We start from the raw sequence: 27712 nt of genomic DNA, 5'->3' as shown, positions 1-27712 counted from the left end.
GAATTATCTCCTCCTCCTCCTCCTCCTCCTCCTCCTCCTCCTCCTCCTCCTCCTCCTCCTCCTCCTCTTCCTTGGTACCTTCACTTACACTATTGCAAGGATATATGTACTACTAGGATTATTGCTAATTGTTAAAGGGAAAAACTACAACAATTCTCCCCACTTTTTCCTTTCTTCACCAACAAATACTAAGAAATTGTTGGAGGGGTTGAATCTCTACATGAAAGCAGGAAGTGGTGGGATTCAAGTAATTCAACAACCGGTTCTCTGCCCTAATAATTTCTTCCAACAACCAGTTTGCCAAACTGCTCAGAAAGTTAACAACCGGTTCTCCCGAAGTGGTGCGAACTGGTTGAATCCCACCACTGAAAGCAGGGCTCTGCCTTGTTCCTTTTCTTCTTTCAAAACAGTTTCTTGAACTACCTCTGCTGTCTCCCACAAGCTATTAGATGACCCTTTCCGAGCAAGAGTCGAGAGGACATCCACTCTACCAGATGACATTGAGGGTGAGAAGAAACCTCATACCCCTTTTGTGTGTGCAAAATTAAGGGACTGAGCAAGTGGAAATATCTCAGCGGCATGGAGAAGAACGGAAGGCTGATACTCACCCCTTGTTCTGATTCCAGCGGCTCCGTTTTGACTCTGACTGCAGGCATCCCATCAAGCATTAACATTCTGTTCTCCGATGTGTTAATAGCCTTAAAGAGAAGAAGAAGAAGAAGAAAAGTAAGGATGAGCCCAGGAGGAAAAAAACAAGGGAGCATCCTGGTTTGCAAAGGACAAATGCAAGGATTTGTCTGTTGATCAGGTCTACCTGCAAGAACTTCCGTGCCAAGTATTTTCCAAGGCTTTGACATCAGTTCTGGGCCCAACTGATTTCAGAATGTTGCCCGTTTCAGTGAATGAGGTTCAGTTTATCCCCGACGCTCTCCTTTATTGGAACAAAATCAGGATTGCCCTTGGACTTACAAAAAAAGCAGGAGTCTGTAACGATTGTAAACGTGGGAGTAGCTCTGTAGCTTTTCCTCAGTGGTGAAATCTATTTTTTTTTTCCTTACCAGTTCTGTGGGCGTGGCTTGGTGGTGGGGGTGGGTCATGTGACTGGGTGGGTGTGGCTACATAGTCATGTGACTTGGGGGGTTGTCAAAAGACAGAAACTCACTTTAACAATGTCCTGCTAGAGCAGGGGGTTGGACTAGATGACCTCCAGGTCCCTTCCAGCCCTGGACTGCTGTGCTCCTTCAAGGTATCCTCTGAAGTTACGCATTGTGCCAGGTTAGTGGTCCTTTCTTCCTCTCCTTTTTCCCTTTCTTCCTTCCCTCCCTCCCTGCCTCCCTCTCTTTTCTTTCTTTCTTTTCTTTCTTTCTTTCTTTCTTTCTCTTTCTTTCTTTCTTTTCTTTCTTTCTTTCGTCCTTCCTTCCCTTTTTTCTTTCTTTCTTTCTTTCTCCCCTCCCTCCCTCTTTTCTTTCTTTCTCTCTCTCTCTCTTTCTTTCTTGTTTCTTTCTTTCTTCCTTCCTTTCTTTCTTTTCTTTCTCTTTCTTTCTTCCCTCCCTCCCTCTCCTTTCTTTCTTTCTCTTTTTTTCTCTTCCTTCCTTCCTTCCTTCCTTCCTTCCTTCCTTCCTTCCTTCCTTCCTTCCCTTTTTTCTTTCTTTCTTTCTTTCTTTCTTTCTTTCTTTCTTTCTTTCTTTCTTTCTTTCCTTTCTTTCTCTTTCTCTTTCTCTTTCTCTTTCTCTTTCTCTTTCTTTCTTCCCTCCCTCCCTCTTTCCTTTCTTTCTCTCTCTCTCTTTCTTTTTTCTTTCTTTCTTTCTTTTTCATTCTCTTTCTTTCTTTCTTTCTTCCATCTCTCTCTCTCTCTCTCTCTCTCTCTCTCTCTCTCTCTCTCTCTCTTTCTCTCTCTCTCTCTCTTTCTGTCTTTCTTTCTTTCCAGGCTCCATCCCCATTTTTGGCCTAGCAGGCCTCAGGGAAGACTCCTGGGAGCAAAAACGAATCCCCAATAGGTAGTAAAAAAAATGCTTTAAAAAGTAAAAACAAAAAGTTCCGAGGATCGCACAGCACAGCTGATTATCGGAACCTTTTTTTAAAAAAAACCATTTTCTTACTACCTATTGCCTGAACGGGTAGTAAGGACAAGAAGCCATGGGTGGAAACTAATCAAGGAAAGAAGCAACCTAGAAGTAAAGGAGAAATTTCCTGACAGTTAAAACAATTAATCAGTGGAACAACTGGCCTCCAGAAGTTGTGAATGCTCCAACACTGGAGGATTTTTTAAAAAAAGCTTGGATAACCATTTATCTGAAATAATATAGGGTTTCCTGCCTAAGCAGGGAGTTAGACTAGAAGACCTCCAAGGTCCCATCCAACTTCCATTCCATTCCACCCCACCCCACCCCACTCCACTCCACTCCACTCTCTACAAATATTACAAATTACCCTGGGTGTAAAACTCCGCTTTTCCTGGTGCAGGATTTGGGCTGATGGATTGTAAATTGGAACCGCATCCAAGCACAGGGATAACCTGCAATCCCATCAATTTTTAAAAAGCTGCTGTTTCTTGGGAGAAGCTGGAAGCCCCTTAGAAGAAAGACTCACGAGGGAGGTGATGGTTCACTTTCCTTCCCCGAATTCCCCCTCTTCCCCTTCTGAGCCGTAGGAACAGGAGGACCTTCTAGCAACCAGGCGTGCTCAAAAGAATAAAGGTGGGGGGGAAATGGATGCTTGGGCCAGACGCTTTCCAGGAGGGTGTGGGCTAAGCAGGCCTGCCTTTCATATCCTTGGGTGTCACCCACATCAGTGGTTTGGCCATCCGCCTAGGGTGGAGCACAAAGCACTGCCAGCCTGCCTCTCCTATCAGTTTCCTTCCCTCTTTCTGCCTGGCCTCTTTTTCCACCCAAGACCCCCCGAGAAGGCCAGCTACTGCAAGGCTGCAACGGCCAATGGGGTCATAAATCTCCCCGAGGTGAAGCTGCCCGGATGAAGGATCTCGTCTGGGGGGGGGCCCTTCTGTACAGGGGAAGGAGGAGCGACTGCCGGATGGAATGAGGAGGGGGGCTGCGCTGCTCTGCTGGGAGGGTCTCCAGCTGTGACAGGCGCCTGGGGCTGCTCGCAGGGAAGAAAGAGGAGCCGTAGCTGGATCTGGCCCAAACGGGGCCTTCCCTCCGAGCAGACAAAGGACGATGCTCAGACTGGCAGGTTTAATGAACTGTTGGAATCTGATTAGAGGCTAATGTCCCTTTCCGTGCTTTTGCACCGATATACAGCTGATACTTTTAACCATCTCTCCCCCACCTGGAACTCGTTGTTCAACAGAAGGAGAAGCCGTGTGGGCAAATGGGGACTCCCCACCCCCCACCCCCCAAAAACCATAAATCAGCAGATCCCAAGCAGGCCATGCGTCATTTAGCACATTGACGCCTTCTTGCTATTTGGGTCAATTCTGCCACTGCCCCTCTCCCTTTTTTTTTCCTGAGCGTCCCAAAGCTGATTTCCCCAGGAGAGGACTCCCTGTTTCACTCTTGAGAACAAAAGAGCAGAAGGCAGGGAAGAAAGCTACGGATTGTAGACGGAAGCACATTCAAGTTTTATCGCGGGGTTCGCTTACAGAATTGAAGGGACCGCGAGAGGGATCTTGGAGTCCTGGTGGACAATCACTTAAATATGAGCCAGCCGTGTGCTGCGGCTGCCAAAAAAGCCAACACAGTTCTAGGCTGCGTTAACAGAGGGATAGAAAGAATCAAGATCGCGAAAAGTGATATTACCACTTGATGAGGCCTTTATAAGACCAGACTTGGTCTGGTCTTTTGTATTGTATGTATTTTAATTTTGGCTGTCCACCGCCCTGAGTCCCTTTTGGGAGAAGGGCGGTATACAAATTCAATTAATAAATAAATACATTTCCAATATAAAAAAGATGTTGAGACTCTGGAAGTGCAGAGAAGAGCGACAAAGAGGATGGGGGGGGGTGGCTGGAGGCTAAAACATACGAAGAACGGTTGCAGGAATTGGGTATGTTCAGTCCAGTGAAAAGAAGAAGTTGGGGGTGACATGATAGCGGTGTTCCACTATTTGAGGGGCTCCTACAAAGAGAAAGGGGTCATCTTATTTTCCAAAGCATCTGAAGACAAGACAAGAAGCAACGGATGGAATCTAATCAAGGAAAGAAACAACCTAGAACTAAGGAGGAATTTTCTGACAGTAAGGACAATTAATCAGGGACACTGCTTGCCTTCAGAAGTTATGGATGCTCCGACAATGGAGGCTTTTAAGAATGGACTGGACAACCAATTATCTAAAATGATATAGAGTCTCATGCTTAAGCAGGGGGTTGGACTAGAAGACCTCCAATCTCCCTTCAACTCTTGTTATTCTGTATTGGACTGTGCAATGAATCCAATGGGATGTTCAGAAAGATACTTTACTTCTCACCAACCGTGAAAGCAACCATATCTTTCAGAAGGACTAGACGGTTGCTTCAAAGGCTGTCCTTGGCTATCTCCACCCACGTCTTCAACCTGCAGCTCGTCCCACCAAAATGCTGTCTCTCGGGGTACTTGCAATCAAGGAAAGCCTTCAAATCAGGCAGGTGTGCCTTCCGAAGGTAGCCGAGTTCATGATTCAAAAAAAAAAGGGGGGGGATTCATGTGTGTCTTTCTGAAGCACCCTGCTGCTTTCAAATGTTCACCTCATCGTATGAAATGGAGGCACCAGCACCATATATCCATTAAAGATTAGAGTTCCACTTGGATATATGGAGTCATGGGCCAAACATTCAATGGCCAGATGTCATCACCCCCTGCCCCCCCCCCCCAAGATTTGTTGTGCCCATCAGCCAATCCAGACCGATTTAGCAAACCTGTGCAATCTGCTTGGTGGGTAGCAAGTTTTTTGGAAGGGAGAAAAATCTACTTAATGCTTCTCAGGCTAGTCCCAATGCAATCTCTTAGCCCACCACGCCTACCCACACCAGCTGCACTGGTTACCAGTGGTTCTCTGGGTCCGCTTCAAGGTGCTAGTCCTCACCTATAAGGCCCTTCATGACTTAGGTCCGGGATATTTGCATGACCTTCTCCCGCCTGCCTCTCACCGTCCTGTTCGCTCACATAGGGCCGCTCTCCTCAGGGTTCCGACGGCGAGCCAATGTCACCTTGCTGTGCCCAGGGGTAGGGCGTTCTCTGTGGGTGCTCCCACCCTCTGGAATGAATTACCTACTGAGCTCCGGACGGTTCCTGATCTCCGCTCCTTCCGTCGGGACCTAAAGACTTGGCTTTTCAAACAAATAGGCTGAGACTGATTCCGGGCTTTATTATGTACTACTAATTAATTATTTGGATTAAATTATGATTTTATTCTACTTGTTTCTTAACTTGTGTTCGCCGCCCTGAGTCCTTTGGGAGAATGGTGGCATATAAATACATGTAATAAATAAATAAATAAATAAATAAATAAATAAATAAATACTCTCAACCACTAAGAACACGGGTCACAAACTCACGGCGTCACATTGCTGTCACGTGATGTTTCGTGATGTTTTTTCCCTTCGCAGAGCTGGAGTGAGCATGGCGTGACACATGTGTGACACATCCATCCCGCGGGCCGCCAGTTTGACACCCCTGACTAAGGAGGATCAGACCTGGTTATTTCTTGGACTGGAACTATTAGAGTCGCGGTGGCGCAGTGGTTAGAGCGCAGTACTGCAGGCTACTTCTGCTGCCTGCAATTGGGCAGTTCAAATCTCACCAGGCTCAAGGTCGACTCAGCCTTCCATCCTTCCGAGGTGGGTAAAATGAGGACCCAGATTGTTGGGGGCAATATGCTGACTCTGTCAACAGCTTAGAGAAGATTATAAAGCACTATGAAGCTGTATATAAGTCTAAATGCTATTGCTAAAGCTATTAAGAAATTCCAAGTATTTAGCCTAGATGTGAGACCTCAAGAAACACCTAAAAGAGTAACAAAAATCCTCTCCTGAAGCATTGTTAAAAAAATGATATGTTTTCTATGAAGTCAGCTGGGACTGAGTTAAATTCAAAGATGACTTTCTCTCTAATACAGGACGAGTCCACCTTTCCCTGTTTTAAGGCAAGCCAAGAACTTCGTTAAACTACATTCAGTTCTTCTATACAGCCACTATGAATGCTGCTCCCCAATTTTATAATGGTGTCTCATTCAATTTAGCAGGAACGTTCCTTTAGCACCTGAAATCAACCTGACCCAATCTGAGGCCCACACTGTGCAGGATAGACCTTGGCTTATTACAAGTTTATTGATTTTTAGATGAAAGGATCCACACGTTGACAATGATGTAAAAAAAAAAAAGACACTATAAATCCAGTGGTGAAATTCAATTTTTTTTTACTACTGATTCTGTGGGCGTGGCTTGGTGGGCGTGGTGTGGCTTGGTAGGTGCGGCAGGGGAAAGATGCTGCAAAATCCCCATTCCCTCCCCACTCCTGGGGGAAGGATATTGCAAAATCCCCATTCCCACCCCACTCTGGGACCAGCCAGAGGTGCTATTTGCCGGTTCTCCAAACTATTCAAAATTTCCGCTACCGGTTCTCCAGAACCTGTTAGAACCTGCTGGATTTCACCCCTGTATAAATCCCACCATCATTACCGTGTCTCTTTTCAAACATCTTTGAAGATTTTGACTTCTGAAGGATTAACATAACTACCCACAAAGAGGAGGGGGGGATTCTCAGCCATTCCTTTGAATCTTTGCTGCAGGAGTGATTTAAAGAGGAAGATTTTAGACTTGGCTGTGTGAGGTGAAGGCAAGCTCTGTGCCCTTCAAAATTCCCTTGGAAGCAAAAAGTTCAGCTCCAGCTTCCTGCGGGGCCTCTATGCTGCCTTGCCTTTGACTGGCCATTGTCTGGATGTGAATTCAGTCTTTCTTTGGCCCAGAATATTTGTTGGAAACATCACAGGGTCCAGGAAGAAATGGAGTGGATGAGCTTCTCATCAGAGGCAAAACCCAGGAGGTGGGACAGGAAGAAAGCAGGATGAATGCTTTGGGAAAATGCTTCCCTGTCAAAGCAGGGTCACAGAGGGAAGATCTAGGAGGGGACAGGAACAAAGGCACAGTTGGCATGGAAAATGCCTTCATTATTTAAGGAGGAGTCCACCCTCTATATTCTTGCTCACCCTCTCTTTTCTCCTTTAAGAACTTTAAAAATCGGCCTTTCGGTTTAGTTTAACCACAACTTCAAATCCGTCATTGGGCAGTTAATCTCAATTTTCTTTCATCAACTTCGAATCACCCAGGTGTCATCAACACAAGTTACATTCTTTGGGATTGTGGCTTATTATTATTATTATTATTATTATTATTATTATTATTATTATTATTATTTAATTTGATTTATATGCCGCCCTTCTCCGGAGACTCAGGGCGGCTTACAATGCGTTAAGCAATATCCACTCCCATTGCAATTGTGATTATTAGTTAGATGTCTTTTCTCCAAGAACCCCAGGTAGTTTAAATGGGGATGATTTTGTCGGCTCCTCTGAACTTGGTGGTTTGCTTGCAGGAAAACAACCAAGCTCAGAAAGGGCAGTGGTGGGTTGCTATTGGTTCATCCCGGTTCGGGCAAATCGGTAGTGGTGGCGTCGGGAGTCTCCGCCCACCTGCCTGGATGTCATCAAATACGATCTGCACATATGCAGATGGGACGTGCGCGAGAGCGAACCAATAGCAAAGGCAAGTGAAACCCACCCCTGAGAAAGGGGTTTAGGACAACTTGCCATGGCCAACTAACTGCAGGACAATTCAATGCTGTGTTAATCATTTCATTCACTTACTTTTATTATTAGTGAACATGTTTTCGTCAAAATTATTGTAACTTGTATTTCTGGATTGACTTTATTTTATTATCATTGGTTCAGTCAAAATTAATTTAACTTTTGCATTTCTTGAATTGTCCCATGGCGAGTTGGCCATGACAAGTTGACATGTGGCAAGTTGTCCCATTCCACTCAGAAAGCACCCCACAGTCCAACCCTGAGCTACAGAGACTCTCTTTTATCCCCACAACCACAACTCTGGGGAGGCTTCTATTAAGAGGGTATCTGGTCCAATGTCACCCAGCAGGGTCATGGCTGTGAAAGGTGGACTTGATTCTGGACCTCTCAGTCCCAATCTAATACCTTAACCACTGCCTTGGCCTGCTCCAGAGTCTTCCCTTGTTCTCCTTACTATAGGGGCTAAAAAGTACAACTATGTAAGACATTTCTGTGATTTACTTCTACTATTTGCAAGACCTGATTAGCAGCCGTTAATCTCTTTCCTTATTCACGATGTTCCTTATTTCCACAAAACATTATTATCCTTTTGGAGTAACAGTTAAAATGAGCCACCTAATAATAATTTAAAATGGAAAGAAAAGTTTCAGTTCTTCCTGAGCCTGCACTGGGATTGGGAAGGGTGAAGGATAAGCATAAGGTTTGTATCATGGTTTGTTGTGACATCCAGATGCAGCCATTATCCATCTTGCTTCAAGGACTAATAATGAAAAAGCAGAAACTGAGTGATGTAGAATAGAATAGAATAGAATAGAATAGAATAGAATAGAATAGAATAGAATAGAATAGAATAGAATAGAATAGAATAGAATAGAATAGAATTAGAGTAGAGTAGAGTAGAGTAGAATAGAATAGAATAGAATAGAATAGAATAGAATAGAATAGAATAGAATAGAATAGAATAGAATAGAATAGAATAAGAGAGTTGGAAGGGACCTTGGAGGTCTTCTAGTCCAACCCACTGCTTAGGCAGGAAACCCTACACCACTTCAGACAAATGGTTATCTAATCTCTTCTTAAAAACTTCCAGTGTTGGAGCATTCACAACCTCTGGAGGCAAGTTCCACTGATTAATTGTTCTCACTGTCAGGAAATTTCTCCTTAGTTCTAAGTTGCTTCTCTCCTTGATTAGTTTCCATCCATTGCTTCTTGTCCTGCCCTCAGGTGCTTTGGAAAATAGCTTGACTCCCTCTTCTTTGTGGCAGCCCCTGAGATATCGGAAAACTGCTATCATGTCTCCCCTAGTCCTTCTTTTCATTAAGCTAGACATACCCAGTTCCTGCAACCGTTCTTCATATGTTTTAGCCTCCAGTCCCCTAATCATCCTTGTTGCTCTTCTCTGCACTCTTTCTAGAGTCTCCACATCTTTTTTTACATGTGACCATATACAAATGTAGTGTGCTCGACAAAATGTTCAAGTGAAAAACTCTCATCATATGCAGGATGGACCTAACGTATTTTGGATTCGTATTTATTCAGCATAAGTTCTCAACATTTTTAAGAAAGTGTGCTTTCAAAAGTGCTTGATAGAAGCCCAGCTTCTATCTGGGAATAATCAGGGAACTCTCTAGTAGAGTGCATGCTTTGGGAACCCACACAGAATAGCCCAAAGCACATACTCTGCTAGAGAGAAGGTCTCTGAGGATGGGCTCCAGCCCAGGTCTGAAAGCTTGGAAAACTAAACCTCTGGTCCCAGTAACTGACCCAGATTGGATCCTGCAGAGTAGGCTAGACTGGAAAGCCAAAAATCCATCCTGGAGTGAGTTGTGGCCACCTTATGGCTGGCAGGAAAATGGCACAGTTATGTCCACAGAGTCCCCTGGAGCCAAGCTCAACTTGAGGAAGACTCCCTAGCTCCCTTACTGATCTCACGTTCACTTGCTTCATTGGACGTTAATTAAATCAAAATGACAATCTCTTGTATAAAGGCGGCTATGACATCTCATGCTTGGCTTCCCAGCCTTTACGTGCCCATTGTCCTGTTATCTTTGCTCTTAGTAGCGCGCGAGTTATTAAAACAAAGTACATGCTACTACATACGCCGAACAGGAATAAAACACGTCTGTCGTGGAGGCTGGATCATTTATCTTTCATCCATTATGCAAAAATCTCAAAAGAGCAGCTAACCAGCAGTGAACTTAATGCAGTCAATAAGATTAGCCACTCATCTAAGTTAATTTTCACTTTAGGGAAACAGAAGGCTTTCTGTGTTTTATTTTGTTTTTTTAATTTGAAGAATATGTAGCTCAGGTGCTATTTCGATGGATTTTTTTTAGCTCTGAACCCAACACGTCTGAAACAAAAGGAAATTCTTTTTTCCCTGAACTTCCTTAGCATATTTAATGTTTAATTATGCTGCCTTTTTTTTCTGGGAGGTTCAGCAGAGCAACGAAGGGGCGAGGAATTTTCCCATGTTTAATCCACTTTTCCTTCCTGCAGAGCCCAACAGGGATCAGACTGGTGTTTACCCTTGCAAAGCCCCAGAGAGAACAGGGAATTAATGCAGAATGACAGGAATAAATGGAATATAATGAGAAGGAAGGGATGTAAGAACTGAGATTCCACCAACCTACTGTTGTTTTTAACTTTTTAATAAATGATGAGGTGTACGCGTTTGTGAGTCAAACCCATCTTGATGGATGTAGAAACAAACAAGAACGGTCACAGGTCTACGGAGACTCTAGATCACCCAGGTCATGGTTGTCCCAAAGGTGCTTTCTCAAGAGGCAACTGGACTTTCCTGTTTTGTCTTTGAAGATGTTTTGCTTCTCATCTAAGAAGCTTCATCAGCTCAGACAGTCATCCAAAAGCTGAAGAAGCTTCTTGGATGAGAAGCGAAAGATCTTCAAAGAAAAACTAGAAAATACAGTTGCCTCTTGAGAAAGCACCTTTGGGACAAGAATAGCCAGAATCTTTCCCAACAATGTGAATAGACAACAAATGATTAAGGGACAGACACAACTCCTCTACAAGAGCTATGACACTGGGGTTGTTCTAACTCTAGATTGTGGTTGCAAAGGCTGGACATTAAGACCCAAAACAAGAAAGTAGATAGAGCCCTACAAATTGTGGACTGAAGACAATCACTAAGAACACTCTGAAAGGTGAGAAGAAACAGTCATTCAGACTTGGATGACATAATGACCAGCTGCTCTCTTGGGACAACAGCCAGTCAGCAGAATTCACATATTGGTCAGGAGGAGACAGGGCATCTGATGAAATCAGATGAGAGGACAAGATAAAGTGGAAAGGCAGGACCTATAAGAGGGCAGGAATGACCTTAGAAAGCAAAGGAGTTACTACTGCAAGCAAATCAAAATGATGAGTGTTTTTTCTCATGTTTGTCCATCAGATGTCAAACCCCAAGAGGTGGCATCTAGCTAACTTCTTTGATTCATATAAGCAATCAATATGGAGAGTATTACACCAAGAAACAGAGTTTCTTCCCCTTCTGACCATACCAAAATATGGACTTTTCTGATGAAGAAGAGCGAGATGCTCAAGGTAGATGCATGAACCACAACTAAACGGTTCAGAATCAGGACAATTTCAGACATCCCACAGTTAAGTGGTGGACCCAGCCACTCCAACATTTTCGGCACAACATTCTCACGTAAATATGAGAGGGCTCCTTCAGACCAATGGCTTTTGAACAGACTCTTTGGCACATTTTAGATGTCCTTGTCTGATCTCAGAAAGTAACTAGGTCAGTGCTGGTCACTCTGCCTGGGAATCTAAGATGATGGTTAGCCTGAGATGACTAAAATATCCTGAGGGAAGGCAATAGCAAACCACTTTCAGTATGCTGCTGAGAAAACAGCGTGAGAAACTATAGCTTATAGGTATCCAGCTTGATTCAAGAGTCATTGTTATGCCTCCATTTAAGATCGTTCCCCCACTTTTTCATTTCAGTTTTGTGCTTTTATTTCTTTCCTTTGTCTTCTTCTCCCAGCCTGTGAGTCATCTCGGCCAACCTCCCTTTTTTGCACAGTGATGCATCTCCTCCAAAAGATCTTCTGGTTCCACTTCCATTCAAGGCTTCGGTCCTCCAGGGCAAGTTGCATTAGACTGAACTGCTAAACCAGCTTTCTTGATGGTGGTAAGTAGGTCTCTGATTTAGAGAACTGCCGGGGTGTTATTACAGAGGCTATTTTTAAAGACTTTCTGAAAAATTCAGCTTGTGCAATCTGTGGTGCCTGGGATTTTGGGTGGAATTGGGTGGTTACAGTCAGGCTCTGCCAACGTTGGACTCGGGAGTTGTTTTGCGTTCCTTTCTATCCAATTTTCTCAGTTTAAAAAAAAAAATTCAAAAGAAAAAAGAAAAAGTTGCATGGTATTTTATTTGCACAATTTTCCCTAATGCACACATATAAATATACTTTTACTTATCCTTCCCTGGTGTACAGTATATATAATATTCTAGTATACGCTCACTTTTGTATTTATCTTTCTTGAACATACTCATTTCATATGCAATAGTTGAGCCAAGAGCTACATCAAAGCATTTGGAAAAGTGAATACAGTAATCCGAAGAATGTTTGCGTTCTGATCACTGTGTTCATTAGGGAATTGCACATTAATCTCTTCGTTTCCAAATGCACAGCAAACCTAGCTGTGCCCCCATCCTCCCTTGTCAGCTGAGTCATGCATTTCCAAGAGAGCCCTGCTTGGCCCCTCCCTTGTAGATAGTTCAACGCCAAGGAAAATATATTGACGTCTCAAGTCTTTTTGGGGCTGGATAATTCATTGCCAAGATGTATTTTAAAGATGGTCTTGGGATTCCTTTTGCTTCCACGGATATTTTTTTCAATCCCTTTAGTGTCTGTGCATTTTCTTTTGTGTTTCAAACTGTGTGCATGTTGCTGTCCTCCATCAGCTGCAGAAGGATGCACAAGTCAAATAAGAACCCAGACAAACTGCTAAATACTGTATGTTTTCTTGGAAAGCTTGGTGTGATGGGTACCGTGGTGGCGCAGTGGTTAGAGTGCAGTACTATAGGCTACTTCTGCTGACTGCCTGCTGCCTGCAATTTGGTAGTTCAAATCTCACCCGGCTCAGGATTGACTCAGCCTTCCATCCTTCCGAGGTGGGTAAAATGGGGACCCAGATTGTTGGGGCAATAGGCTGACTCTGTAAACCACTGAGAGTTGTAAAAGTACTATAAAGTGGTAAATAAGTCTTAAGTGCTATTGCTATTTTACATTGGCTTTAACTTAAAAATTATGTTAACTTTAACTAAGTAATATCTACAGTAATTCCCAAAGTACTGGCTTGTACCTAAGTATATTTACCCATGTGGTATGGCTGTATTACTTTTATCCTTCTTATCTGTTCCACTACCTTGTCCTATTGGCATCATTATGATGATGATTACTACTTTGATATTATGATTATTATTACTTTGTTGTTTTGCATGTACACTGAGAGTTTGTGAACCAGAGATAAATTCCTTGTGTGTCTATCACACTTGGCCAATAAACCTATTCTATTCTATTCTATTCTATTCTATTCTATTCTATTCTATTCTATTCTATTCTATTCTATTCTATTCTATTCTATTCCATTCCATTCCATTCCATTCCATTCCATTCCATTCCATTCCATTTTCCTTTCCATTCCTGCTCTTAAAATGAAACTGTACTTTAAGTTTTAAAAAAACAACCCTCAAATCTCTTTAAAATTGAAAAAACAAGATATTTCATTGGGATAATCCTTAGTTTTAATAGGGCCAAACACAACTGGATCTCTGATAAATCTCCCAAATCAGTGGAATTTAGCTTTTCTTTCCATAGTCCCCTTTGAGCAGAGGTGAAACCCAAAATATGTTATATTCTCTTATAATTCCATGAAAGGTTGTTAAGCAGGAATTAACTTCTTGGATTAGAGAAACAAATTTATATTTATTGGTATCCGGATACCTCTTGTGGACTTGTCAGAAAAAAAAAGATGGAAAGAACAATTGGGAGAAGCATAACGGTGAAGCCACAAAGAAATGCAAAATATGCATCAATGCAATATATATATATATATATATATTGTAGATGATCATCAGAGCATTTTAACTTTTTTTCTGTTGTGCGCAAGCAAATGCTTTTAAAATCCTGCCAGAGATGGAAGTGGGGATTTACCCATATAAATACACTAGCTGGATACCCATGCTTCGCTACTACTTATGACCATTTTTCACACTTACGACCATTGTAGCATCCCCATGGTCTTGACAGACTCTCATTGTCATCATCCCAAACATATCTGGAGAAATGAAGGCTGCTGCTGAGGCCCCGCTATGATACTCCCTATCCTGTGGTAGGCCTGCCCCTGCACTTTGAATGTTGGCATAAAATTTCCTTCCTTCACTTCTCTGGTTCCAAAAGACGTCATTTGGAAGCATCCGTTGTACTTCTCGGCAGCGGAAAGACAGTCTTTTCCCTTTAACTGGTGTTACAGCGGAAGGAACAGATTTGTCTGAACTGAGGAGGTCAGTGTAAGAAGTGAGTTGGGGCTGGGACGCTATGCAGGAGAAATTCGGTTCACAATCCGTTGGCTCAGTGGTGGTCGATGATTGAAACACATAAGGGAATATCTCAGGGGTGGGTTCTAAATTTTTTTACTACCAGTTCTGTGGGGGTAGCTTATTTTGTGGGCGTGGCTTGATGGTCATGTGACAAACAAGTCTTTAGATTTAGCAGAGGTACTGGTCTACCAGGCTTTTAAATTGCTTGCAGAGCCGTCTACCCGTTTGTTCTTGGAGCATACCGGTCTACCCATTTGTTTTTGGAGTGTTCCGGTCTACCCATTTGTTTTTGGAGCATACTGGTCTACCACCACACTGTCTTTTACTGCTGATTAACTGTAGGGTGGCCCTTTGAAGCGCCACAGCAAGAGTTTAAATAGTTTTTTGCCATTCTGCCACCACCGAGAGCATCGGAAACCCCTTTCAGGCAGCTTGGCCTCAATTGCCAATCTACCACCACCGAGCGGTTTACAAGGAGCGGATTGGTTCTAGCCGATCAGTTGGGAAGCTTCTCGGCTTCTCAATTTAAAGCTAAGGTGTCTTGTTTTTGTTTTTTTTCCTTCTCTTCTTTGTTAAGTGAGCCCTGATTTTTTCCTTCTAGCCGATCAGCTGGGAATCGGGAGGCAGCGAATAGATTGGGGGCGGGGCCAGGCAGAGGTGGTATTTACCGGTTCTCCGAACTACTCAAAATTTCAACTACTGGTTCGCAAGAACCGGTAGCAACCCACCACTGGAATATCTCTCCCGCCGCCTTGAGTCCAGAAGCAGTTCCATAGGTGAAAAGCATAGACATTTTGGTGAGGTAGCAACGTTTAGTACTGTAAGGCAGAGGTCTCCAACCTTGGCAACTTTAAGCTTGGGGGATTTCAACTCCCAGAATTCCCCAGCCAGCTGAAGTCCCCCAGGCTTAAAGTTGCCAACGTTGGAGACGCTTGCTGTAAGGAGCACCAGACTGCCCCTGAGTGAAGGAGGGGAACATCTGCCAGTTTGAACTGGGTTAACGGAATGTGAGGCAACTGGCAGTTGGAACTTTTCAGGTGGGGAGGGGGAGTAGAATGTCTAACTCCTTAGCATCAGAGCACATTAATATACTGTGTATGAATATACTGTATATGAAATACTAATGATCTGATGGTCATTTCGAAAAATCCTTTGTTAGCAAGCACCTAGAAGCCAAGAGGAACGTACGTGCCAAATTTCAAGTTTGTAGGCTTTACCGTTCTGGAGATTTCGTGATGAGTGAGTGGATTTCGCTTTTATAGATAGATAGATAGATTATTAAGATAGGGACGCAGTGGCTTAGTCTCTAAGATGCTGAGCTTGTCGATCGAAAGGTCGGCAGTTCAGCGGTTCAAATCCCTAGTGCCGTGTAACGGGGTAAGTACCCGTTCCTTGTCCCAGCTTCTGCCAACCTAGCAGTTCGAAAGCACGTAAAAAATGCAAGTAGAAAAATAGGGACCACCTTTAGTGGGAAGGTAATAGCGTTCCGTGCACCTTTGGCATTTAGTCATGCCGGCCACGTGACACGGAGACGTCTTCGGGCAGTGCTGGGTCTTCGGCTTTGAAACGGAGATGAGCACCGCTCCCTAGAGTCGGGAACGACTAACACGTATGTGCGAGGGGCACCTTTACCTTTACCTAGATTATTAAGAAACTGAAACTGAACGTTTTAATGAAACTGAGAGTAATTTTTTTTTTAAAAGGATGAAAAATATCAAAGCAACCCAAAGGGAATGTCCCTAATTATTTTCCAGGTTAGTTGTGCCCCCTTTTCACCCTCCGAAGAAGTTTTGGAAAGTAGAGCCAAGCTAGGCAGTTTCTCAATTGTGAATTCTAACCATGTTTAACAGAGGAGACAGTTGCTCCTCAGGTCATCATCCTGACTAGGAAAGCGGTGATAATCAGAAGTCTTCCCTCTCAGAACAGCCATTATTTTAATCTTACCCTTGCTGACATTCCTTGTTCCTAGGAATTTGCTTTTGTTTGTAACTAATTGGGACAAGGCCCCCGAGCACGCACAATTTAGAGGCCAACCAGCACCAGATGCCTCTGGGCAATTGTATTTATTTATCTTTCAAATTGATATCACGGCTCATCTCACAAAACAAGTCACTCTACTCCTGAAAACAAACTTACTTCTTAAAAGCAAGAGGAGAGAGCATACAGGAACAGAAATCAAACATAATAAAAAGGAAAACCAACAAGGACTTGATAGCTACATATCTACCTCAAGGTATAGCCAAGAATACATGGGCTTTCTGAACATTATTAGGATGGGATGACCCAAAGGGACCTCTGGGAAGGGGCGGATGCTGTCCAGAAGACATCTCAAAAGGGATCCTCGTAGGTCCTGGTAGTTAGATGTTTGATCAAAAGGACCTGGAGCAAATCCATTCTGCCCTGCCTTAGCTGACAGGTGGAAAGAATTGGAGATAGGCAGTCCGTCCGATAACTAAGCCTTAAGAGCCGTGGTGGCGCAGTGGTTAGAATGCAGTATTGCAGGCTAATTCTGCCGACTGCCAGTAGTTCGATTCTAGCCAGATCAAGGTTTACTCAGCCTTCCATCCTTCCAAGGTCGGTAAAAAGAGGACCCAGATTCTTGGGGGTGATATGCTGACTCTGTAAACAGCTTAGAGAGGGCTGTAAAGCACAGTGAAGCGGTATATAAATCTACGTGCTATTGCTATGCCACACAGGACTTTACATGTAATCATCACCTGTAAAGCCCACTGGTGGCCAATGCAGCTTGCAAATGCAGCTATGACACCTGAGCACTTGAAGAATCCTTCCATACCTGCCTGCCCCACTGCATTCCGGAACAGATGTAGTTTTTGAGTTGCCTTCAAGGGCCATTCCCACCCACTGCACTTCAAGGTGACCAGAGTGTAAGGGACTGTCTGAAACATGGCAAACATTATCTTATAATAGTTTTTCTCCACACAGCAAAGAGAGGAGTCATAACAGTCCAGCCTCTTCCTCCAAAATTTCTAAGATGTTTGGAAAATAAATCGAGTATAAAGAGTGTTGCAGTCTCAAGGGATTATGTTTTATGGAAAAAGAGAGATAGGAAATTGCATTAGCTCAGGGTGTCAAACTCAATTTCTTTGAGGGCCGCATCAGGGGTGTGGTTGACCTCGGGGGGCCAGGCAGGCTTGGCCGACTGGGTGAGTGTGGCCAGCTGGGTGGGTGTGGCCAACTGGGTGGGTGTGGCCATCTTGACGCCACTCCCCAAACTGCTGGCATGTTTCTTCTTTGCATTGCGTAGACTGGGCCGAAGCCATGCCATGGTTCCTCTTCGCATTGGGTAGACTACGCCAAAGGAATGCGGGCCAGCCCCTTACATTTTCCAGGATGGCCCTGCAGGTTGGATCCAACTACATCGCAGGCCAGATTCAACCCGCGGGCCTAGTGTTTGACACCCCTGCATTAGCCAGACTGTTGCGGTCCGCCAGCAGCCTGCGGAGCTGGCAGCAGAGTCCCGAAGGACTTTTTGCAACTAATTGGGACTCAGCTGTGAATGAACGTAATTCACAGCTGTTGCAATAAAAGAGGTTTTTGGGGACTATTGGTGTGTTTTAATGACTCAGTAAGCCTAGGTCACAACACAGACATACAGTACATCTTTATTCTGGTTATCAAGAAAAAAAGCTACTCAATCATTTCACAGCAAAGCTGTGAACGAGCCATTTGGATCGTTAAGGCAGCAAAGTCCATTATCATCAGAACAATGAATGTGGCTTCTTCTACATTCTCTAAAAGCGTGCCCAGATTAATTCTAGAAACTGCTGTTTTGCACCCGCACGTAGGAAAGCTCTAGTTTGTTAGCATTCTTGGGACTTGGCCATCTTTTCTTCCAAGTCTCTAGAATTCCTTTCAAGTTCGTCACGGAGTTGGGAGCCTTGTAGGGCCGCCCATGGTCTGATGAGGTGCTCAGCTGCCTTCTCCAAAACAAACTTGGTCTGTGAGCGCATCTGACAGCCAGATTTAGAATACAAATTTGGTGCATTTGAATAATAGTAATAATTTTAAAAAAGCTTCAGGAGAGAGAGAATTTTGAGGGGAAGCAAAGAAAACAGGTGGATAAGCAAAAACAACAGCTGGAAATTGAATCCAGACCAGAAAGCTTCTACAAATATTGCTCCATTTCCTACACTAATGTTTTTTTTTCTCCAAAAAAACCGCTCTCTTTCCCAAGGGAAAGTGTTCCTCCTAAAATTTCAGGAGAAAGCAAAGGACTTTGGTTTCCATTCAGAGTTCAAAATGATTATACACGGAGTGAGTCTATTGGAAGTTCAGAGAAGAGAACCTAGATAAAACTATTTGTTAATACGGCCAGGATAGTAATCGGATGGACAGTAGGATGCTTTCCATCAAGATACTCGATGGTGCCAGTCTCCCCCCTCAAAGAATTGTACAACTCTCCCTGAAGCTCCTTCTCGGGATGGGAAATTTCCTGAAGCACCTTCTGGCTGAGACCAACATCGTATCTGCCCCAGTGGTGAAATTCAATTTTTTTTACTACCAGTTCTGTGGGCGTGGCTTGGTGGGCATGGCATACGAAGGATACTGCAAAATCTCCATTCCCACCCCACTCCAGGGGAAGGATACTGCAAAATCCCCATTCCCTCACCACTCCTGGGGGAAGGATATTGCAAAATCTCCATTCCCACCCCACTCTGGGACCAGCCAGAGGTAGTATTTGCCGGTTCTCCGATCTATTCAAAATTTCCGCTACTGGTTCTCCAGAACCTGCTGAATTTCACCCCTGATCTGCCCCCTATGGGGAGAGGGGAGATCATTAATCCTACATGGATTTGAAAGAACCAGCTAGGTTTCAGCTTCTTGGGTAAGAACAGCCCTGTCATCATCATCATTTAACGACCCCATAATCCCTTGCGGGGTGGAGTCTATCCAACTGAATGGAGTTAGCAGACCATTTTAATAGCCAGATGCCCTTCCTGTCGCCAATGCGGAGTTTTGTTGAGCAGATATATTCTCATTGTGCCCAGAGAGAGAAATATCTGCCTCTACCTAAGATCGAACTCACGGCCTCCTGATAGTGAGGCAAGAGCTCCACCTCTAGGCCACCGTAAAGAAAACAAATGAGTAGACTGGTGCCTGCAAAAATACATGAGTAGATCAGTGCCTGCAAAAATACATCAGTAGACCAGTGCCTGCAAAAATAAATGGGTAGATCGGTACAGCTCTGCAAGCAGTTAAAAGCCTGGTAGACCAGTACCTCCTGATAGTGAAGCAAGAGCTCCTTCTCTAGGCCACCGTACCACTCTAAGAACAGCCCTGGTGGTGCAGTGGTTAAAGTGTAATATTGCAGGCAAACTCTGCCCACAGCCTGGAGTTCGATGCTGACGGAGCTCAAGGTTGACTCAGCCTTCCATCCTTCCGTAAAATTGCTGAGCACATTGTAAGCCGCCCTGAGTCTTCGGAGAAGGGCGGCATATAAATCAAATTAAAAAAAAAAAATGAGGACCCAGATTATTTGGGAGAAACATACAAATAATGCTTCTACCTTGTAAACCACCCAGAGAGTGCTGGAAAGGATGTGGGGGAGAGGGGGTATATAATCCTAAATGCCATTGCTATTCTTGGGTAAGAAGTCCAGAAGTCCGCTGAGCCTTGGAAACATCATGGAAACAAGGGGCTCTGTTCCCCTCCATTTCCCCTTTTTTGGCATCCTCTCTGGCACTTCAGAATTTCCATTTCATAAGGCAAATTTTCTTTGGCACAGGAGGCCGCCTTGGGCGTCTTCGCTTCCCCCTCCTCCTGACCTGAGAAGGCTCTTGGGACAAGGGATGCTTTTCAGCAGCTACCAACCCTTTAGGCCTCCACCAACCTCCCTCCTGGTCCCCTCGGCCAAGTTTCCAGCAGAAAGCATGTGAAACATCTGCATTTTCATGGCATGACAAAGCCCCGCTGGGGAGGGCAGCCAGGGAGGGCCAAGGTCCCCGTGAAATGACAGGAACATTACATTTGCAAAGCTCCACGGGATGTCTCGCAAAGGCAGCACTTTCTGACCTGTAATTGCTTCCAGATCTCGACATTCTTCTCCACCGAGTTCTCTGGCGCACACTCACACCTAGACGGGCACACACACACCAATACAGGTAGTCCTCGACCTACGACCCTAATTGACCCCAGGTTTTCTGTTTTCTCTAAGCGAGAAAGCTGTTAAGTGAGTTTTGCCCCGTTTTACGACCTTCCTTGCCACAGTTGTTTAGTGAATCACAGACATCAGTCACACGGATGTGAAGTGAATCTGGCTTCCCCCATGGACTTTGCTTGTCGGAAGGTCGTAAAACGTGACCCCGGGACACCGCAACTGTCATAACTATGAGTCAGCTGCCAAACATCTGAATTTTGATCACGGGGCCATAGGGATGCTACAAAGGTCATAGCAGTGAAAAACATTCATAAGTCACTTTTTTTCAGTGCCGTTGTAGCTTGGAACAGTCACTAAACAAACTGTTGTAAATCAAGGACTACCTGTATGTATGCCCACACCTTCTGTATACTGATTCTCCCAGGAAAAGCCAATTATAGCTGGCAACTTTTTCTTCACACCAGTTAACAGGGTTGCCCAGTGTTGATTAAGACTCGTCTCTCTTTGCATCTACATGGAGGGAAGTATGCAGTGGAGTACCCCAAGGCTCTGTTTTAGGCCCAGTACTCTTCAACATTATAGAATAGAATAGAATAACAGAGTTGGAAGGGACCTTGGAGGTCTTCTAGTCCAACCCCCTGCTCAGGCAGGAAACCCTACACCACTTCAGACAAATGGTTATCCAACATCTTCTTAAAAATTTCCAGTGTTGGAGCATTCACAACTCCTGCAGGCAAGTTGTTCCACTGATTAATTGTTGTAACTGTCAGGAAAGTTCTCCTTAGTTCTAAGTTGCTTCTCTCCTCATTTAGTTTCCATCCATTGTTTCTTGTCCTGCCCTCAGGTGCATTGGAAAATAGCTTGACTCCCTCTTCTTTGTGGCAGCCCCTGAGATATTGGAACACTCCTATCATGTCTCCCCTCGTCCTTCTCTTCATCAAACTAGACATACCCAGTTCCTGCAACCGTTCTTCATATGTTTTAGCCTCCAGTCCCCTAATCATCTTTGTTGCTTTTCTCTGCACTCTTTCTAGAGTCTCAACATCTTTTTTACATCGTGGCGACCAAAACTGAATGCAATATTCCAAGTGTGGCCTTACCAACGCATTATAAAGTGGTATTAACACTTTATAGAACACTTTAAGAAGAAATTAGACAACCATTTGTCTAGATCCTATCCTATCCTACCCTACCCTACCCGATCCTATCCTATCCTATCCTATCCTATCCTATCCTATCCTATCCTATCCTATCCTATCCTATCCAATCCAATCCAATCCAATCCAATCCTATCCTATCCTATCCTTTCAGGTTGTCCCAGAATTACTCTTATTTCAGATACGCATTTGCACATTTCCTGTAACTCACTCATCACTGCAGTCCTTGTTTAAGTTAGAATTGAACCAACTTTATAGCCTAACATGTCTATGTTCACCTATGAAGTTTCTTCCATCAAGGTGCTACAAATTCGAGCTGTGTGTCCCAGGGCCATTTTGTTGCTCTACAGATCAAGCCAACCTCATCTGATTCAGGAATTTCTACCCTTCCTAGGTAGAGTTGCACCTGGGAAAGGTATTTTGTTTTGAGCTCTGAACAAAACAGGCCAGCTTGAAAGATTCCTTTGGAATTGGGTGGGACAATACTTGAAAGAGATGGGAAGGTTTAGGCTAGCTTCAAAACAGAATTCTTGAAATACACGCGCGCACACACATTAGTTTTGTGTTCAAAATGCTCAAATACAACATGTGTTTTCTATAACCAATTGGCATTAAATGTTAAATGTTCAGGTTTTGTTCTTGAAACAAAACTCTCAGAATCTCGAGAGTGCTTGAAATGGCCAAGGCTGTGCAAAATGCTTCTTACACCTTTATGCTTAATTCCACACAGATGTGAACATGTATTAGGAAAAATGCATTGTTATTCATTCCGTTTATACTTAATAATATTTTCAAGAGTAAATTTGAGGCTATTAAATTTCAGCACCAGTCACCCATACTGAATTGCCACACTGGGCAGTGCAAACTATCTGGAATTGGGGTCTACCCCACGGAGGGTAAGTTTTAAGCCCTCTATTTCCAATATTTCAGTGAGGCAGAATTCACATTTGGCTTTCTTGGATTTTCAGTGAGCACCTTGGCTAAAATAAAAAAGGAGTTTCACCGCATGCAACCTGTTCTCCTTACCAAATTCTATCCAAAGATATTAAATATTTTATTTCCTTTTGGAAACTGCGGCAAATTGCCCAGCCAACTTTCACCAATGTATATTTAGGGATTTCTGAGTGGTGCCAGAAAGGATATACAGAGATGGTTCCAGGGGGTGATGACTTCCTTCAAGGCAGTCTTCATTCCTGGTGACCTCACAGCCATGTTCTCCTGGCAACAATCTGCCATATTCTCTGAGGATAATTCTTTACTTTCCAGTCTGGCCTACAACCCTGGAATTTTCTCATGATTTCCCCTCAAATACGAACCAGGTCCTCTTAAGACTCTTGAGAACAATCAAGATCTATGGAGATCAAAATTAAGAAGATGCATGTTGTCCTTTGAAGGGAAAGGGAGTAATCTCTCTCTCTCTCTCTCTCTCTCTCTCTCTCTCTCTCTCTCTCTCTCTCTCTCTCCCTCCCTCCCTCCCTCCCTCCCTCTCCCTCTCCTTCACCCTCTCTCTCACTCTCTTTCGCTCTCTCTCTCTCTCACACATACACACACAAACACACAGCTACCTCATACATAGAAGCCTAACAGAGGGAAAAGCCAAACAAATCATGTACAAACAGGCAAACAGAGAGGTACACAACTATAAAATCAAATACTGACCCCAAGGGAAATTTTCAAATGTGTGGGCTACAAAGCATAGCAAGATCTTTCAAACATTTCTAACAGGGTACACATTTCATGAAAAACTGTATTTTCATTCTAAGCAAGTTCTTCCTACCGTGTTTCCCTAAAAATAAGACATCCCCTGATAATAAGTCCTGCCCCAAAAATAAGCCCTCCCTGAAAATATTTAAATGCATGCACAACCGGTCCCCGCCATTTCCTCTGATTAGGGTTAGGAAGACAGAGCTGGAAATCAGGTAAGATGGCAAGAGGAGCTCTGTCTTGCTCCACGCCCCAAAATAATAAGACCTCCCCGAAAATAAGGCCAAGTGCTTATTTCAGGGTTCAAAAAAATATAAGACAGGGTCTTATTTTTGGGGAAACACAGTAACTTCCCCAAATTAACTTCCTTTTTTTTTAAATACCTTATTTGGCAACAAATGTATGTTCCTGGTGTTCAGTGTGTCTTAAGTCAAGAGAGATCAAAGATGCCATTCAGGGACATTTCAGTCTCTGGACAATCTGGAAACAGCCTTTGGGCAGCAGAAGAATTGGGAGAGAAAAATATATTAAAATAATGTTTATGGCAAATGTTTATCCTTAGCTTCAGAAATCAGAATCCCTTCTCCCTGATGTCACTTTGATGAAGGCATTCAGAAGAGACTCTGAAGATAATCAAATGTGTGTTAAAGACGCCTCAAAGCTTTCACTGAGAACTTTGCCCCACGTGAAAGGCAAATTTAAACGAGAAATAAAATACAGACCGGTTAACTTATTGCTTGCTCTCGTTCGTTTGCATGGCTTACTCTGTTTAAAGAAGGGGTCATTTCTAAGTGACTCATTGCCTTAAGACAAGAACAGAAAATGGGATGGTCCAGTTGGCTGAAAGCCGAAGGAAGAAAAGTAATGAAATGTAGGTCTGATGCCAGGATGCCATGCATGGAGGCAAGCTGCCCAGATGAGGTCACCTTCACTTGCTGGTTAGGAGCACCTCAATTTTTGGACCCTTCACTGCAAGTTATTAATTAAGGAAGGGTGCTATCTTCTACTCTCCTGCACTTCTTGTTCTACCAACAGGAAGAACAAACAATAGTTGAGATGAATTTGGTTCCAGCACCTACTCAGGATCTCAAGAGCCCCCACACGAAACGTTTCTGATGCAGTAGGACAACTAACTATTCCTTCCGCAGCTGCTGAAATCCTTAGACCCTGTGACAGGTATCCCCTGGTCCAATGTTTCAGTGAATGACACGTCCTCTACATGGGACAACATTCAACACAACAATCATGCATATGGGCAATCCTTTACAGATTCAAAGAAAGAAAACAGTAATCTATTCAATGAAAGACATTCAGAGAGACAGTCTTGTTTCATAAACTTGAATAAGTGTAGGGTGGAAATCAGGACAATTTAGGCATTAATTGTTTACTGTCTCCAGAGACCCTTATTCAAAAAGCTGTGAATCTAGAATATCCTAAGGGACTATCTCAATTGCATTGTCCATAAAAGAAGAATATAAATCCAAACCACAAATAGCTCTGGAATGATTCCAGAATAGGCCAACGACTTTCCACTGAAGTCTCTACTACAGGAAGATAAAACTGGGATGAGAAGATACTACCCATCTCAGTTCTGACACAGTCCTATCTTAAGTCAGGTTTTTATCTCCTATCCCAGATGCTAAGAATATCAGCAGCAGTCCAAAAAAAGCCAATACAATCCTAGGCTGCACTGATAGAGGAACACAATCAAGAACATATGAAGTTCTAATACCATTTTACAAAGCCTTAGTAAGACACACATGAAATACTGCATCAAGTTCTGGTCACCGCAATATTTAATATTTTTTAAAAAATGTTGAGACTTTGAAAAGAGTGCAGAGAAGAGCAACAAGGATGATTAGAGGGCTGGAGGCTAAAACATACAAAGTACGGTTACAAGAATTAGGTATGTCTAGTCTAATGAAAAGAAGGTCCAAGGGTGACATGATAGCAGTGTTCCAATATTTGAGGCGCTCCTACAAAAACTATTTTCCAAAGCACCCAAAAGGCAAGATGAGAAACAATGGATGGAAACTAATCAAGGAAAGACACAACCTAGAACGAAGGAGAAATTTTCTAACGGTGAAAGCAATCAGCCAGTGGAATAACTTGCCTTCAGGAGTTGTGAGTGCTCCATCACTGAAGACTTTCAAAAAGAGACTGCACAATCATTTATTTGAAATGGTATAGAGCCATGATGATGAACCTATGGTACGCGTGCCACAGGTGGCACGTGGGGTCATATCGATGGGCATGTGAGCTCAGCTTTGGCGTGCATGCACGCGCCGGCCAGCTAATTTTCGGGTCTTCTGGGCCCATCAGAAGTGGGGAAACAGTCTGTTTTCAGCCTCTGGAGGGCCTCCGGGATGGGGTGAAGAAGGCTGTTTTCGCCCTCCCCAGGCTCCTAGAGAGGCTCTGGAGCCTGGGGAGAGCAAAAAATGGGCCTACCGGGCCATTGCGTGCCAAAAGCAGGGGGAGCTCGGGGGGGGGGGGTCACACATGCGCGGGGGGCAGGGCGCATAGAATTATGGATGTGGGCATGCACACACACAACCCCCCACACATTCCCCCCGCTTTTGGCACGCAATGGCAAAAAGGTTAGCCATCACTCAAGCAGGGGGTTGGACCAGAAGACCTCCAAGGTCCCTTCCAACTTTATTATTCTATGCTCTATGCTTCCTGGATTCTTACCCCCACACACACACACACAGAATTTGTTGAGAAAAGGTGCCTTCAAAAAGAATGGACCAAACCTCTGGATACTGTTGATTTAGTCCTTCTTCAAAGTTTATTGATCTTAGCAACATCATAGAAACAATGGATTTTAGGGAGCTTCACATGAAATGCTGGGTTTTCAGCTAAGTGACTGGATATCATATGAGAGGTGGTATTCAGCAGGTTCTGACCAGTTCTGGAGAACCAGTAGCGGAAATTTTGAGTAGTTCGGAGAACCGGTAAATACCCCCTCTGGCTGGCCCCGCCCCGATCTTTTCTCTGCCTCCTGAGTCCCAGCTGATCGGGAGGAAATGGGGATTTTGCAGTCCTCCCAGTTCGCACTGGATCGGGCGGTCCGGTAACGATCGTGCTGGGTGGTTTGGTGATCCGGTAGTGATGGCGGAGTGAAGCTCTGCCCACCCACCTGGGTGTCATTACTTCCTGGTGTTCTTTACCTTCTGCAGGTCTGCGTGTGCATCAGGGGTGAGTTCTAAATTTTTTTACTACCGGTTCTGTGGGTGTGGCTTATTTTGTGGGCGTGGCTTGGTGGAGGGGGTAATGTGACTGGGTGGGCATGACCAACTTTTTTTTTTTTTACTTTTAAAAGCATTTTTTCTACAACCTTAAGAGGTTGCAGAAAACAATGCTTTGAAAAGCCTCTGCTGATCAGGCAACTCAGCTGGGATCATCAGAGGCTTTTCAAAGCATTTTTTTTATCACCTCTTCGGCCGAAGAGAAAAAATGCTTTAAAAAGCCTCTGACGTTCCCAGCTGAGCTGTGGGATCATCAGAGGCTTTTTTTTTTTACTTTTAAAAGCATTTTTTCGGCCAAAGAGGTTGTAGAAAAAATGCTTTTAAAAGTAAAAAAAAAAAAAAGCCTCTGATGAGGTGGGCAGGGTAAGCGAGCGGCGACCGGGTCAGGGATCGGTTCGGGGGCATGGCCAGCCAATGTTATTACCAGTTCTCAGAACTACTACAATTTTTTACTACCGGTTCTTGCAAACCGGCATGAACCGGGAACAACCCACCACTGGCGTGCATGTGAAGCACGCGGCGCATGCACTTCCGAACCAGTAAGGAAGGTAAGTAGATTTCACCTCTGGAATAGAGATTTTACTGTATCCTTCCCCTGCCATGCCCACCAAGCCACGCCCACCAAGCCACACCCACAGAACCAGTAGTAAATTTTTTGGAATCCCGCCACTGTATCATATGGACACTAAGCTGACCTATTCACTTAAGACCATCAAGGTTGACTCAGTCTTCCATCCTTCTGAGGTGGGTAAAATGAGGACCCAAATTGTTGGGGACAATATTCCTACTCTGTAAAGCCCTGTAAAGCAGTATATAAGTCTAAGTGCTTTGCTATCTCTGAGATGCAAGAAATGGTCTCACGGGGGATCATTGCAGAATCTTTACCTAATCGCCGAATCACCCCTCTTGTCCTCAAGCTCTTGTAATTAATTGGCTTAATTCTCAGTCTTTCATAATTGTTCCAACAAGCACAGAGGCTACCCCTGGCTCTGCCTTTTTTTTAAAAAAAAAAAGTGCTAATCTATTTGGTTTTCTGAACAAGCTTACGGTAAGGCCTTTTTTTTTTTTAGATCATTATAACCTATGTTAAACATCAAAGAAAGAGGGGAAAGGATTAACAGCATTTTGAACTAAAAAGAATGTCATTAATTTAGGCGAGCAGAGAAACTTGGGAGTT

General features: G+C 43.9%; 1 protein-coding gene across 2 annotated transcripts in view; it reads right to left on the bottom strand.

Moving 5' to 3' along the window:
• KLF12 (KLF transcription factor 12) overlaps positions 1-27712 on the bottom strand; it is a 250899-nt gene that overhangs the window by 163603 nt on the left and 59584 nt on the right. The window contains exon 2 of one of the 2 annotated variants that reach the window (XM_070942835.1): positions 609-698. In XM_070942835.1, coding sequence (XP_070798936.1) covers positions 609-674 — 66 coding nt within the window. In that variant the 5' untranslated portion in view covers positions 675-698. Of the gene's footprint in view, positions 1-608; positions 1327-27712 lie in introns of those variants that run through there. The other variant, XM_070942834.1, reaches the window with a different exon arrangement.

The sequence above is a fragment of the Pituophis catenifer genome, unplaced genomic scaffold, assembly GCF_029215685.1.
Source record: "Pituophis catenifer annectens isolate HBS135680 unplaced genomic scaffold, rPitCat1.0.hap2 SCAF_4, whole genome shotgun sequence".
In the NCBI taxonomy this organism is placed as follows: domain Eukaryota; kingdom Metazoa; phylum Chordata; class Lepidosauria; order Squamata; family Colubridae; genus Pituophis; species Pituophis catenifer.
Note: the sequence above shows the minus strand (reverse complement) of the source record. Positions and strands in the feature narration are given on the sequence as shown.